General features: G+C 43.2%; 1 protein-coding gene across 8 annotated transcripts in view; it reads left to right on the forward strand.

Annotated features, from left to right (window-relative positions):
* LOC129362680 (moesin-like) overlaps positions 1-11,136 on the forward strand; it is a 39,646-nt gene extending 28,510 nt beyond the window's left edge. For 5 of the 8 annotated variants that reach the window (XM_055034382.1, XM_055034383.1, XM_055034381.1 and 2 more), the window contains 13 exons: positions 1,910-1,993; positions 2,092-2,187; positions 2,336-2,458; positions 3,283-3,434; positions 3,539-3,622; positions 3,708-3,854; positions 3,931-4,027; positions 5,063-5,226; positions 5,399-5,529; positions 5,766-5,926; positions 6,288-6,380; positions 7,222-7,455; positions 10,145-11,136. In XM_055034382.1, the coding sequence (XP_054890357.1) occupies positions 1,931-1,993; positions 2,092-2,187; positions 2,336-2,458; positions 3,283-3,434; positions 3,539-3,622; positions 3,708-3,854; positions 3,931-4,027; positions 5,063-5,226; positions 5,399-5,529; positions 5,766-5,926; positions 6,288-6,380; positions 7,222-7,455; positions 10,145-10,309 (1,710 nt within the window). In that variant the 5' untranslated portion in view covers positions 1,910-1,930 and the 3' untranslated portion in view covers positions 10,310-11,136. Of the gene's footprint in view, positions 1-1,870; positions 1,994-2,091; positions 2,188-2,335; positions 2,459-3,282; positions 3,435-3,538; positions 3,623-3,707; positions 3,855-3,930; positions 4,028-5,062; positions 5,227-5,398; positions 5,530-5,765; positions 5,927-6,287; positions 6,381-7,058; positions 7,075-7,164; positions 7,456-10,144 lie in introns of those variants that run through there. The other 3 variants (XM_055034385.1, XM_055034378.1, XM_055034384.1) reach the window with 3 other exon arrangements.
* Positions 11,137-11,672: the final 536 nt, after the last annotated feature.

Consider the following 11,672-nt stretch of genomic DNA (forward strand, 5'->3'; position numbering starts at 1 on the left):
TTGCAAACAGGGTTCGTGTGACTGATTTCTTTGCCTTCTGATGATGGCAACTCCTGCAAGTACAACAGCTTAATGACCTCCATTTGTATGCTTTTAAGTCAACTGAACATCTTTTATTATTTCATAAACTACTTCCAACTTTTTCCTTTAAATTGCACATGTTTTAGATAAGAAATTGGCTCCGAAATCAATATTTGGGGGATCAACTCTGATCAGAGATTTCGTGTGTTTTGTCATCCAGTCTTTCACTTTATGTTTGACGTCGTGCCACTCATGATACAAATCTCCAAGCAGCTCAGCTATGTTTATTTAAAACCCTTTAACTGTCATGAGGATTTTCTTCCAGTCTTGATTCTATCAACAAATCTAACCATTATGCAAGAGTAACAAGGGGAAATAAATGCCACCAGACCTGTTTGCAGTTGTCACATGATGAAAGGCACAGAAATCACGTGGGATAAGATGCTCTGGTCATCTTATCCCACGTGAATCCTTTGACCTAAATGCAAAATACTGTGAGTGAAGGACAACTACATGTTCTTTGCAAGTACACATAAGTTGGAGAGCGTCGATGGATAGCTGGATGGAGGTGACCTGTTAGCGGCTGCAGAAGTTCAATTCCCAAACGGAAGACATTCATGTATGTCAGAACGCGCCATTTAAAGTCTTAGTGCAAAACATCAACGATTAATGCCTCCATCCTACTCAGGTGTGTTTGGTTCACCTTCCTCTTGATTATATTCTAGAAGTTTTCGATGTGTTTCAGTTCAGGAGATGGAATGGTTTGGTCCTTCATGCTGGTGGACCTACATGTGTGGCAATTATTTTTCCTGCTGGTAAAGACCAATCCTCAGAGTTGGGTAACATTGTAGGAGCACAAGTATGCAATCTTCTTTTAGTGCCTAGTGATTGCCACACTAAAGTGTCAATAACACTGGCTTTTAGGTATCACTTGGCCTCCAGTAAAAGCTTTAGACAGCCTATGTGTTGAGCTCAGTTGAAACTCAGTGAAGATGATTGTACTCCTGTCCAAACTTCAGCGTAGCTCTCCTTTGGGCATTTTTTTAAGCTCCACCCCATTAAAGCCGATGGGAATCGATGCTGTACACTTCAGCACTGATGTTATTCAATATTTCCATTGACTGTTGATGTCATCAAATGGTTCCTTAAAGACATTCAAACGAGGTGGCAGTCAACGTAGCCAGTGGCGAATCACCTTCACCCTTTAGCCTTGCTGGTCCTGATAACTCAACCACCACCTCAGAAATGGCTGAGGTGAAAGCAAAGTGATGTTACCTGATTCCTGTGAATAAAGTCAGAATTACTGCCCATTTGCCTCCTTGTAAATGTCTTTACTATTGTCTAATGGTTACCAAAGGGCTGTTGTCATTCTATCTAGTAGTTCCTCGTCCTGGAAGATAGCTATGACTTTCATAAGTTCCTAGTTAGTTCAGATGAACACCTTATGTGCCTCCTTAGTTAGAACTATGTGAGCTTATGCTGAATAAGAGTCAAACATGTAGAGGTGCTGATTGAAAAGATTAAGAAACTCTGACAGTTTGTCTTGAAGAGTTGTACAACTGCTCGTAGTCCCACTGTTTTGACCTCCACATTCTCAATTAAGACCATAATGCACTACTGGCTCACTTTTTTTTTATTGTAGTCCCAACTAGCCTCTTGTGATTGGATGCTCCTGACTAAACAGAGGAATGTTAGAGGAATTTTCTTTTTGCTTATTTCCCTGTAAACAAGCCAGCTCTTATAGCTTTGTTGCGTAGAACAAAGCCATGTTCTCGCAGAATTAGTGTTCCCTGTACTCCCAGTTGTGCATTTCCATGCAATCCAACACTTTTCCCAGTGACTCACGCTTATGAACATTCGGGAGCTTTTCCTCTGTTTTCTCTGGCAGATCAATGTCCGAGTTACAACAATGGACGCGGAGTTGGAGTTTGCCATCCTGCCAAGCACGACTGGCAAACAGCTTTTTGACCAGGTACAACTGGTGTGTTGCAACCAGATAGGAAGTCAGCTAAAAAAAAAAAAGAAAACAGAACAAAGAATGACCCTGATCCCATCCATGGATGTGCTTAGGTGGTGAAGACGATCGGACTAAGAGAAACATGGTTCTTCGGCCTTCAGTATCAGGACAGCAAAGGCTTCTCCACCTGGCTCAAGATGAACAAGAGAGTGAGTTGAAAGCCTGAAAGGCTTTGTATCGCCCTGCTTGTGTAAACGTCTGTTTTTTTTTTTGTTTGTTTGTTGTTGTTTTACCCTAATGAGGCTAATTAGTATCTACTTATTCTTAAACTCCACCACTTTGGGGCATCAATCCCAGGTGACGACTCAAGATGTGAAGAAGAACAACCCCCTGCTGATTAAGTTCAGGGCCAGGTTTTACCCGGAGGAGGTAGCCGAGGAGCTGATCCAGGAGGCAACGCAGCGCCTCTTCTTCCTGCAGGTCGGACCGCGCCGTATCTTTGTTTCCTCCCGACAGAAAGGCATTACGTCCTCCAGCTGTCGAGCATCTCGCTTGTCGAAACAGAAGCAACAGGCGTTCTCTAATATTCATGTATAGTAGCCCACGAAGGAAATAAAGAAAGAAAACTAATCCAAACAAGATGTAGGACCTCTCTTAATGACCGGCGAGGCTTTCATGATGACTCACACTCAAATTCTAAGCCCACATGGGTGTTCTGTATAAGACCAAACAAAAACAAAGCACAGTTTCAAGTGGAAGATATGCAGCTTCTCGCTGAAGTAATCATACGCCTCACACTTTTTTACATTTTGTCTCACTGGGACTACAAAAACGTCAGCGCATTTTAACGTCCGTTTTTTTATGTGATACTTTTACATGGGGAACATTCGATATCGTTTTCAAAACGTCAACAAATAAAAATGTGAACAGCGTGGCGTCAGCCTCCCATCAGTACATGTTTGTCAGAACCGCGCTTTCACTGCCCGCAGTGCGACGCTACATGGTTCACTAAATGTCTCTATTTAGTTCCTTGTATTTTCCCTGACCCCTACAGAAAATCTGAACCACAGCATGATGCTGCCACCACCTTGTTTTGTCACAGGGATGTTGCGTTCAGACGATTTCCGTTTTTATTTTTCTACAAAGTAAAGTTTGCAGTCGCAGGGAGACAAAACAGGAATAATTCAAATACTTTTGGAAGGCGCCGAGTCTACGCGAATGTGCGCGTTGTTTTCTCGGGGAGGCAACAAGTGAGTGCATTGTACCTTTCCTCCAGGAGCCTTTGTCTCTCCTCCTGGTTTCAGGTGAAGGAGAGCATCCTGAACGACGACATATACTGCCCGCCCGAGACCGCAGTGCTCCTGGCATCGTATGCAGTGCAAGTCAAACACGGAGACTACAGCAAAGATTATCACGTACCGGGATACCTCACCAAAGAGAAGTTGCTGCCACAGAGGTAAAGCATCCCGTTCATATAAGTATAAAACAAAAAGTTCACCTTAATTCCAGTCCCAGTCACCTGAATTCTAATCGGCGTGTCCTCTTTCCGGATAAAACCAGGGTTTTGGAGCAGCACAAGCTGAATAAGAATCAGTGGGAGGAAAGAATCCAGGTGTGGCATCAAGAGCACAAGGGAATGCTGAGGTAGGGAGATCACAGTGCAAGGAGAATTAATGGGCTTTTAGCAAACCTGTGTTTCGGCATGTCATTAAACCGCAAATCACCGCAGGGAGGACGCAATGCTGGAGTATCTGAAGATAGCCCAGGACCTGGAAATGTACGGGGTCAACTACTTCAACATCAAGAACAAGAAAGGGTCCGAGCTGTGGCTGGGAGTGGACGCGCTGGGGCTGAACATTTACGACAAGAAAGACAAGTAGGTTGCTGCACGCTCCGAAAACCGCCGCAGATTTACCTTGGTTCGATTTACCTGCCTGCTAATGTTTTCGCAGGATGACCCCAAAGATCGGCTTCCCCTGGAGTGAGATAAGAAACATCTCATTCAACGACAAGAAATTTGTCATCAAGCCAATTGATAAGAAAGCCCCGGTAAGTAAAAACAAAAACATAACAAAAACACAGTGCATACGTACGATTTCAGTAGCACCTTTGGGGAGCCCCTCTTTAAGAAAATAAAAATAAAAATAAGCACACAAACCCCACTTAAAAATAATGCCAAACTCTTCAGATCTGTGATTTTAAAAAATTTAAAGAAAAAGTAACAAATAAAACGGAAAACTGCGACATAAAAGTCCAGAGAGATAGGTGACATAAGGATATCAAAAAGATTAAAAGGGAAAAGTCTATAAGAGTGCAGTGAGACCAAGACAGGAGACTGAGCTGAGGAAGTCAGAGTTGAGGAAGCGGAGATTTTCATCGGGACTGACCAGGATGAAGAGGATTAGAAATGAGCAGATCAGAGGAACAGCTAAGGATGGGCAGTTTAGAGAGAGAAAGTTAGAGAGGAGGTGAGGTTGGAGGTGGACTGAGCATGAGAGTTCACCGTGACACAAAATTCCCCCTTAAACACAATATTTGTAGTTCTGATGGTTTGAAATGTATTCATGTATTGAGCTAAAATAAAAATAAAATTAAAAAAAGTACAAAATTACGCTCTTTCTCCACTAACAAGATAGAACTTGCATAAGTAAATGGAAAGTTTTGTTGTTGTTGTTCTCTTTTTTTTTTTTTTTGCCTTCTGAGGAATGGAGATTTGTATCTCTTTAACTGTGTCTGTAAACAGGAGGTGTGACAGAACCCATTTGATTCTGGTGAAAATATCAATTTGCAAAAAGCACAAATTACAGAGAGTAGAATTTCAACAGCAGCTGCTACTTGATCTCATCTACAGACATGAGCTCTGCCTCGGCAGCCCCATCTTTTGACTCCATGCCCAGATTTAGGGAATCATCCAAGAAATCGGGAGGGAAAGTGGGAGTGCGGGAGGGGGTCTTCAACCAAAAAAATAAAAAATAAAAAATCGTTTTAGATCCGGACCCATCACTTTATTGGGGGATAAAAAAATAAATAAAAATATCGGTATGTCATTATGGCTAAAAGCATTTGCTGATTCCTTTGATGCAGGACTTTGTTTTCTATGTACCTCGTCTCCGCATCAACAAACGCATCCTGGCATTGTGCATGGGAAACCATGACCTGTACATGCGCAGACGCAAACCCGACACCATCGAGGTGCAGCAGATGAAGGCCCAGGCCAGGGAGGAAAAGAACAAGAGGCAAATGGAGCGGTAAAGGAGGCTTAAATAACACGACTCTGTCATTTGATTTTTTTTTTCTCTTTTCATTTTTTTACAGTTTACTTTGTGTTCTCTCTACTTTAAAAAAGCAAAAAAAAAAAAAGAAAACTGTCAGGAGATGAAGTTTACCTAATGTGTATTTATGCACAATTCTCCTTGTCAGGGCTCTGCTCGAGAGCGAGAAAAAAAAGCGAGAAAACGCCGAGAAGGAAACGGAGAAGATTGCCCGCGAGACCATGGAGCTGATGGAACGATTGAGACAGATTGAAGAGCAGACAAAGAGAGCTCAAGACGGTCTGACGACTTTCCCACTACAAACCGTTGACACCCTCAGTTTCGTAGGATTGTTTTCTGCTAAAGAGCATTAAAAAAAATAAAAAAGAATCCAGACAGGCTTGGCTTTTTTAAAATATATATATATATATATACTTTTTTTAGGATTCCTGTAGAGCAAACCATGTATAAGCCTCTCTCTGTGTATGCGTGTGCATGTGTGTGTGTGACCTGCGCATGTGGGGATGTTGCTTTAGAGCTGGAAGAGCAGACCCGCAGAGCCCTGGAGTTGGAAAAGGAGAGAACAATCGCTCAGGAGGAGGCAGAGCGTCTGGACAACGACCGCAGAGCTGCAGTGGAGGCGAAAGCGGCCCTGCTGCACCATTCCGAGACCCAGATCAAGAGCCAGGAAGGCCTGGTATTCACGCACAATGCACATTCTGTTGTCCTTCATCTTTGGTTGAACAGAATAAAAGCCTTGAGGGGGCCAAAGGGGTAGGTGTGGCGGGGGGAGGAGGGAGGAGGGTGGCTGATGAACCTGAAATACATCCAAACCTTTCAGGATTTATAAATCTGGGCCCCAAAGCCAAAACTGAAAGGTTTACGGTTATGCAAAAACTAAATTAAAAAGACAAAAAAAGAACAACAACAAAAAGTCAAGCATGTAAGCACGCGCGCTCGCGCCCTTCCTCACACTTTGCACGCGCGAGCGGAGCACGGTGACCTTAGATCAGAAGCACTCTTAACTCTTTTTCCATTTGTGTGCATGGTTTGTGCAGGCCACTGAGCTGGCTGAGCTTACCACTAAGATCTCCCAGCTGGAGGAAGCCAAGAAGAAAAAGGACGAGGAGGCGCAGCAATGGCAGAAAAGGGTGAGAGAAAATTAGAGAGGGGATAGAGGATGAAAGAGGGATGTGTGGCGGCGGGTCCGTGTCGTGTGAGCCATGACTGTGAGCCAGAAAGCAGGTATGTTTTCATTGTGTCCTGTCAGCGGCAGTCCGGGACGATGGAGTTTGATCTGGGAAGGGATTCTGTTTCGAATGCAGATTTCATTGAGGGGCCACAGAAAGCGTATGCAAAGCAAATCGGAGGGCAGATATTGCCTCATGTGAAACTGCCGACTTATTGCTGCGCAAAACTGCCGCAGCTTATTATGGAAATAAAATGAGACGCGAAAATATCACGACTGCACTGCAAAAAAAAAAAAAACAATCTCACCAAGTGTTTTCCTTTTTTTGTGTAGATACTACACTTGAAATAAGACAAAACTAGCAAGTAGCTTTTCAGCATGATACATGAGCTTGTTTTGAAAATGTAATTCCTTCAGATTGGTCAAATAGTGCTAATTCCACTGGCAGATTTGAGCACTCAGAACATGGGAAGAATGTCTTGGTATAAGTGAAATAATCTGCCAGTTGAACTTGTAAATATTTTTTTTTATCAGTATTAAGGAATTCTTGACTTGAAACAAGCTTTTTATTTCAGATGTACTAGAAAGTATGCCAAAAGTACTTGAGTTTGTGTTTTTTTGTTGTTGTTTTTTTTTGCAGTGCAGGAATCCAAAAGGTAACGAACAGCACAAACAAAGTTAAACGTGCGTTGGCACAATCCTCCTTAAACTCAAGCAGCCCCATATTTTTTGGAGCAAATCTGCAGGCCACCCGCAAAAACATCATAGTGCTCCAACCACAGCGCCTCACCGTGTGTTGACAGGCCTTGATGGTAGAAGCTGATTTGGAGCGAACCAAAGACGAGCTGAAGACTAAACTAATGGGTGTCCAAATCCAGAACTCTGTTCACCCCCACATGCACGAGCACGACGAGACGGACGAGAGCAGCGCCGAGGCGAGCGCCGAGCTGACCGCCCCGGGCATGGTGCGCGACCGCAGCGAAGAGGAGAGGGTGACGGAGGCGCAGAAGAACCAGAGGCTGCAGAAGAACCTGAAGGTGAGAGGCTTTTTTCTTTCTCTTTTTTTTTCTATCTTTGTTTGGGTTTTTTTTGTTTTGTTTTTGCCTGAAACCTCTGGAAAAAAAAAAAAAAAAAATGGCTCCCCGCCCAGGGCGCCACTCCGTTCGGAGGAGTCGCAGGTACGGTGCCGTCTGTTTTTACGAGCCGAGCGACGTCTCTGTTGCTGTTTAGCGCACCAAGTCAATGGGCGTTGGGTGTTTTTTACAAGGTGCGTTCACCACCACTGACTAATGCGGCGCTGATTCATAGCTTCTGATTCAGCAATAGTGAACATTTTGCAGTTTTTCTTTTTTTTTTTTTTTTACGTTTATAAAAGAAACTCAAACTAGGCCTAATCAAAGCTGGATAACTGAACTCTGAACAGAGCTCCCCGTAAAGAGTGCCGTGAGGACACCCGCGTCCGCCGTGGACCCGTCGAGCAGCGCGAGGCGGCCACGGGGTTAAAAACCCGTTTCAGACTCCAGGAAACCGACGCTGGTGTTGAAAAGGAGCAGAAAAATGTTTATTATCATGATTACCGCGAATCCTTTTTAATGTGTCTGCGCAACATAAAAGTGAAAATTGTCAGTGTTCTTAAAAAAAAACAAAAAAACATATATATATTTATATATTGTTAAATCTCCTGCCTCGACTCGCCTCGTCTCGCTCCCCTGACATCAGCGCGCGAGGAGGAAGAGGTGCTCCTGCTCGCCCAGGGCACTGTTCATGCAAAAAGCCCCACTGTTTCCAGGAGTCCTGGTCCAGCTACAGGTTAAACGTTCCCGAGCCGCATGGAGCTTTTAGGAGATTAAACAAATTAATTTTGAAATGCACTTTCTGGGAACTGCGTTTGTGCGAATTAGGAAAGCGCTCCTGCTGAAAGGGGAGACAAATGTTGCAGGCGGGGAATGAGCAGTTTTTATTAGCAGATAACATAATCAAGCCAAACAAGGCTGCATTAAGGGGGACAAATCCTCCTTCTTTCTAAATACACAGCTTTAGCTCTGTTGGCGAGCTGAGAAATCTTGTACTTGTTAACACATAGACTTGAGCCCTTTCTATTTATAAAAGTAATCTAAGAACAGCGCACTGCAGAACTGTAATAGGGCATAACCAAAAAATAAAAACATTCAAACCACTTGAACTTACTCAGATTTCCTCTGCTTTTAGTGGGTTTCGTATGATAGAACAACACAAACCAGTCGGATCGTTGCGGAGCGGAAGAAAAACAAAACGCGGCGGTTGTTTTTTTTGCAAAGAAAAACATCTTAAAAGTGCGGCGTGTGCGTCTGCATTCAGCCGCCGTTGCGGTTTCGCGTCGAGATGAGCTGCCGGCGAAGGCCTCAGACGTGAGGGAGTTGTGGGGAAAATTTAATTTGGGTCATTCCCAATTTTCGAACGTCCGACCCCGCCGAAATTTACAAACTGAGAAAAGACGCGAAGGTCTTCCTGAACTGACGGGGTCAGACACACGATTAAAACCGCGCATGAATACGCGTGTTAGCGGAATAAGTCAGCAGTAACTTCCTGTTCTTAAAACTACACGACTCGTGCGATGCAAAACAAAAAGGTGGTTCCACGGTATTGTTTTGAATAAATATCGCTAATTTTGATGCAGACGGTGGGGGGGAAATCGCCTCATGCAAGCGCACAAACGTGACTCTTTTTGAAATGGACGTGTCTTCAATAGGCAAATTTATTTTCGGTAATTCCAATTTGCGCAATTATACGCATGATGGAAAAGCGGCTTCTGTTTATCCGCGAGGTTAGCCCAGTCAAAGCCCCAGGCTGAAATCTAATTGAGTCTTTGTGGGAAGACTTGAAAAGTGCATCTAATTGGCAAAAAAATGTATATTTTCCCTTTCGCTTCACAATGATGCCTTTGTTTATTCACATATAACCCTAATAAAATCCATTAAAGTGGGGTTTTCAGTGTCTAAATGTGAAAATTCACATGAAGGCGATGCTTTTTGAAACGGCTAATACGTGATGAGCATTTTTTTTTTTTTTTTGCATTTTATTTTATTTGAGCATACATTCATTTAAGCAGCCATCTGTCCACTGTGATAAACAGAAAAGATTACAAATCTATCCAAGGGGAGCCGCTGACTGGGCTGCAGAGTTTTACTCTTGCCCTTTCGGCAAGTTCTTTATTTCCTGTTCTGTGTCAACCGGTTTATACTTGGAAAAGCAAATTTGAAATTTTTCTGAAAGTTTGGTTCGTTCTTTCCTGTTTTTACCCCGGGTTTTGACTCTTTGTGTAAATATGGCAGAGTAATTGCTCCTCCAAATTGTGCTTCACCAGAACTAAGTGCACTTTACATAATTAAACATCGTTGCACTCATGGTACATCATGATTGTTATGGTTTTCGATCAAATGCGCGGATCTCGTCCGCCGTCTGAACAACATATGGTGTTTTAGAGCAGGCTGGACGAAAAATAACCTGAATAAATGACGCCAATCGAGGGGTTGTTTTTTTTTTTGTGTATGTGTTTTGTTTTTTTTCTTCTTCTTCTTCTTCTTTTTTGTCAGATGGAACTGAGGGGGCCGGGGTTTGGCTGGGGATGGGTCGGGGGGGAGTGTGGCAGAGAGAGGAGCGAGGTTGCTGAATAGTCTCGCAGAATGAGGCACAAAAAAAAAAAAGAGAAAAGGAAAAAAGATTCTATTCTCCTCTTTTCGCTTTCAGTTCCTGAGCACCGAGCTGGCCAGAGCCGTAGACGAGAGCAAGAAGACCCCCAATGACCTGATCCACGCTGAGAACGTGAGGGCAGGCCGTGACAAATACAAGACCCTGCGTCAGATTCGCCAGGGCAACACGAAGCAGCGCATTGACGAGTTCGAGTCCATGTAAGACAGCGACGGCGAGGACGGAGTGGAGATTTTAGACGAGTAGAGGCTGATTATTACCCAGGAAAACGTCTCAATGTAACCGAATGTGACAGAAAAAGAATTTATCACGCTGTGCGTTCTTTGGCGTCTCCCTGTTTTTCTGGGGGTTTTTTGGGAGGGAAAATAACAATCTGCCCCCTAAAAGCATGTCTCAAGTCCCACCCAGTGGTTGGAAACTTGTATCTTTTTCGCCCTTTATCCCCCCCCCTCCACCCCGATGTCCCAGACAGTCCGATTACACACGCGCTCACACGCAGCTGCCACTTTAAAACCACCGTCCTCGTGAAACATTTCCCCGCCGCGGACCGATCGGGAAAGATATTGAGCCGCTTTGCAGGTATTCCATGTCAACACTTGTTGTCTGTCTCAGAGAATTAAAGAGGGGGGGGGAAGAAATGCCCCGGAAGCAAATAGTACTACTCTGTTTTCTGTTCTATTTGAGTGAGCGAGCATCACCTTCAATGTGCCTAACGAGGCATATAGACGCCAATTATAACTTTTGCCATTCATGTACACATAACACCGAGTTCCCAGCATCATCTCCTCATCACTGCACTTACAGTTTTATTACCCAGTCTTGCAAAAATGAATGTGTTTGGATACGAATCAAAGATTTGGAGCAGTTCTGTTGGGTCTTTATTCCCTCCACCCCCTAATGAATGAAAATACAAAGGTACATTATTAGGCTACATTTGTTTGGTTTACCGTTAATAATTATTTTAAACATGAGTGAATTGTTCACACTTGTAAGCTTGTCATAATTAGAGAATAAAGAGAGAGTGCAATTTGGATACGTGTCGGTTTTTATTTCACTGTGGTTTAATGCTTGAGTGGGTTTTTTATTATTATCTTTTTTTTAAACTGTGGCATGAATAAAAATCTGAAAAGTGTGGCATGCATTTGTGTTGACCTCCAAATCCACCCCTCCCTTCCTTTTTTCTTTTTTTAATTTTTTTTTTTTATATCTTATACCCCAAAATATTTCTTAAAAGTAAATAACGAATCATTTGAACTCGATTCACACAAGTTGTCACACAGTATAAAAACAAACTGCAGTTTATTTCTTTTGGGACCAACACAAACTAGAGACGATTCTTTTTTTTTTTTCTTTTCTTTTCTTTTATTACAGGAAGGAAAAATGATACACGGTTTCCAAATGTTTCCAAAGAATATTCTAAAACGTCGGGTCTCCATTGAACGAGCCACTGCTGCTGTAGAACAACGTGTTCCGATTTGTGTGTTTGCGTCTGGTTTCTACTCCAACTAAAAGACTTCGGCGCTCAGATCCGACATTCCGAGTCTCACTCACACCCAAAGGACAGCTC

This window comes from Poeciliopsis prolifica, unplaced genomic scaffold (assembly GCF_027474105.1).
Source record: "Poeciliopsis prolifica strain line A6 unplaced genomic scaffold, Auburn_PproV2 SCAFFOLD009, whole genome shotgun sequence".
Classification (NCBI taxonomy): domain Eukaryota; kingdom Metazoa; phylum Chordata; class Actinopteri; order Cyprinodontiformes; family Poeciliidae; genus Poeciliopsis; species Poeciliopsis prolifica.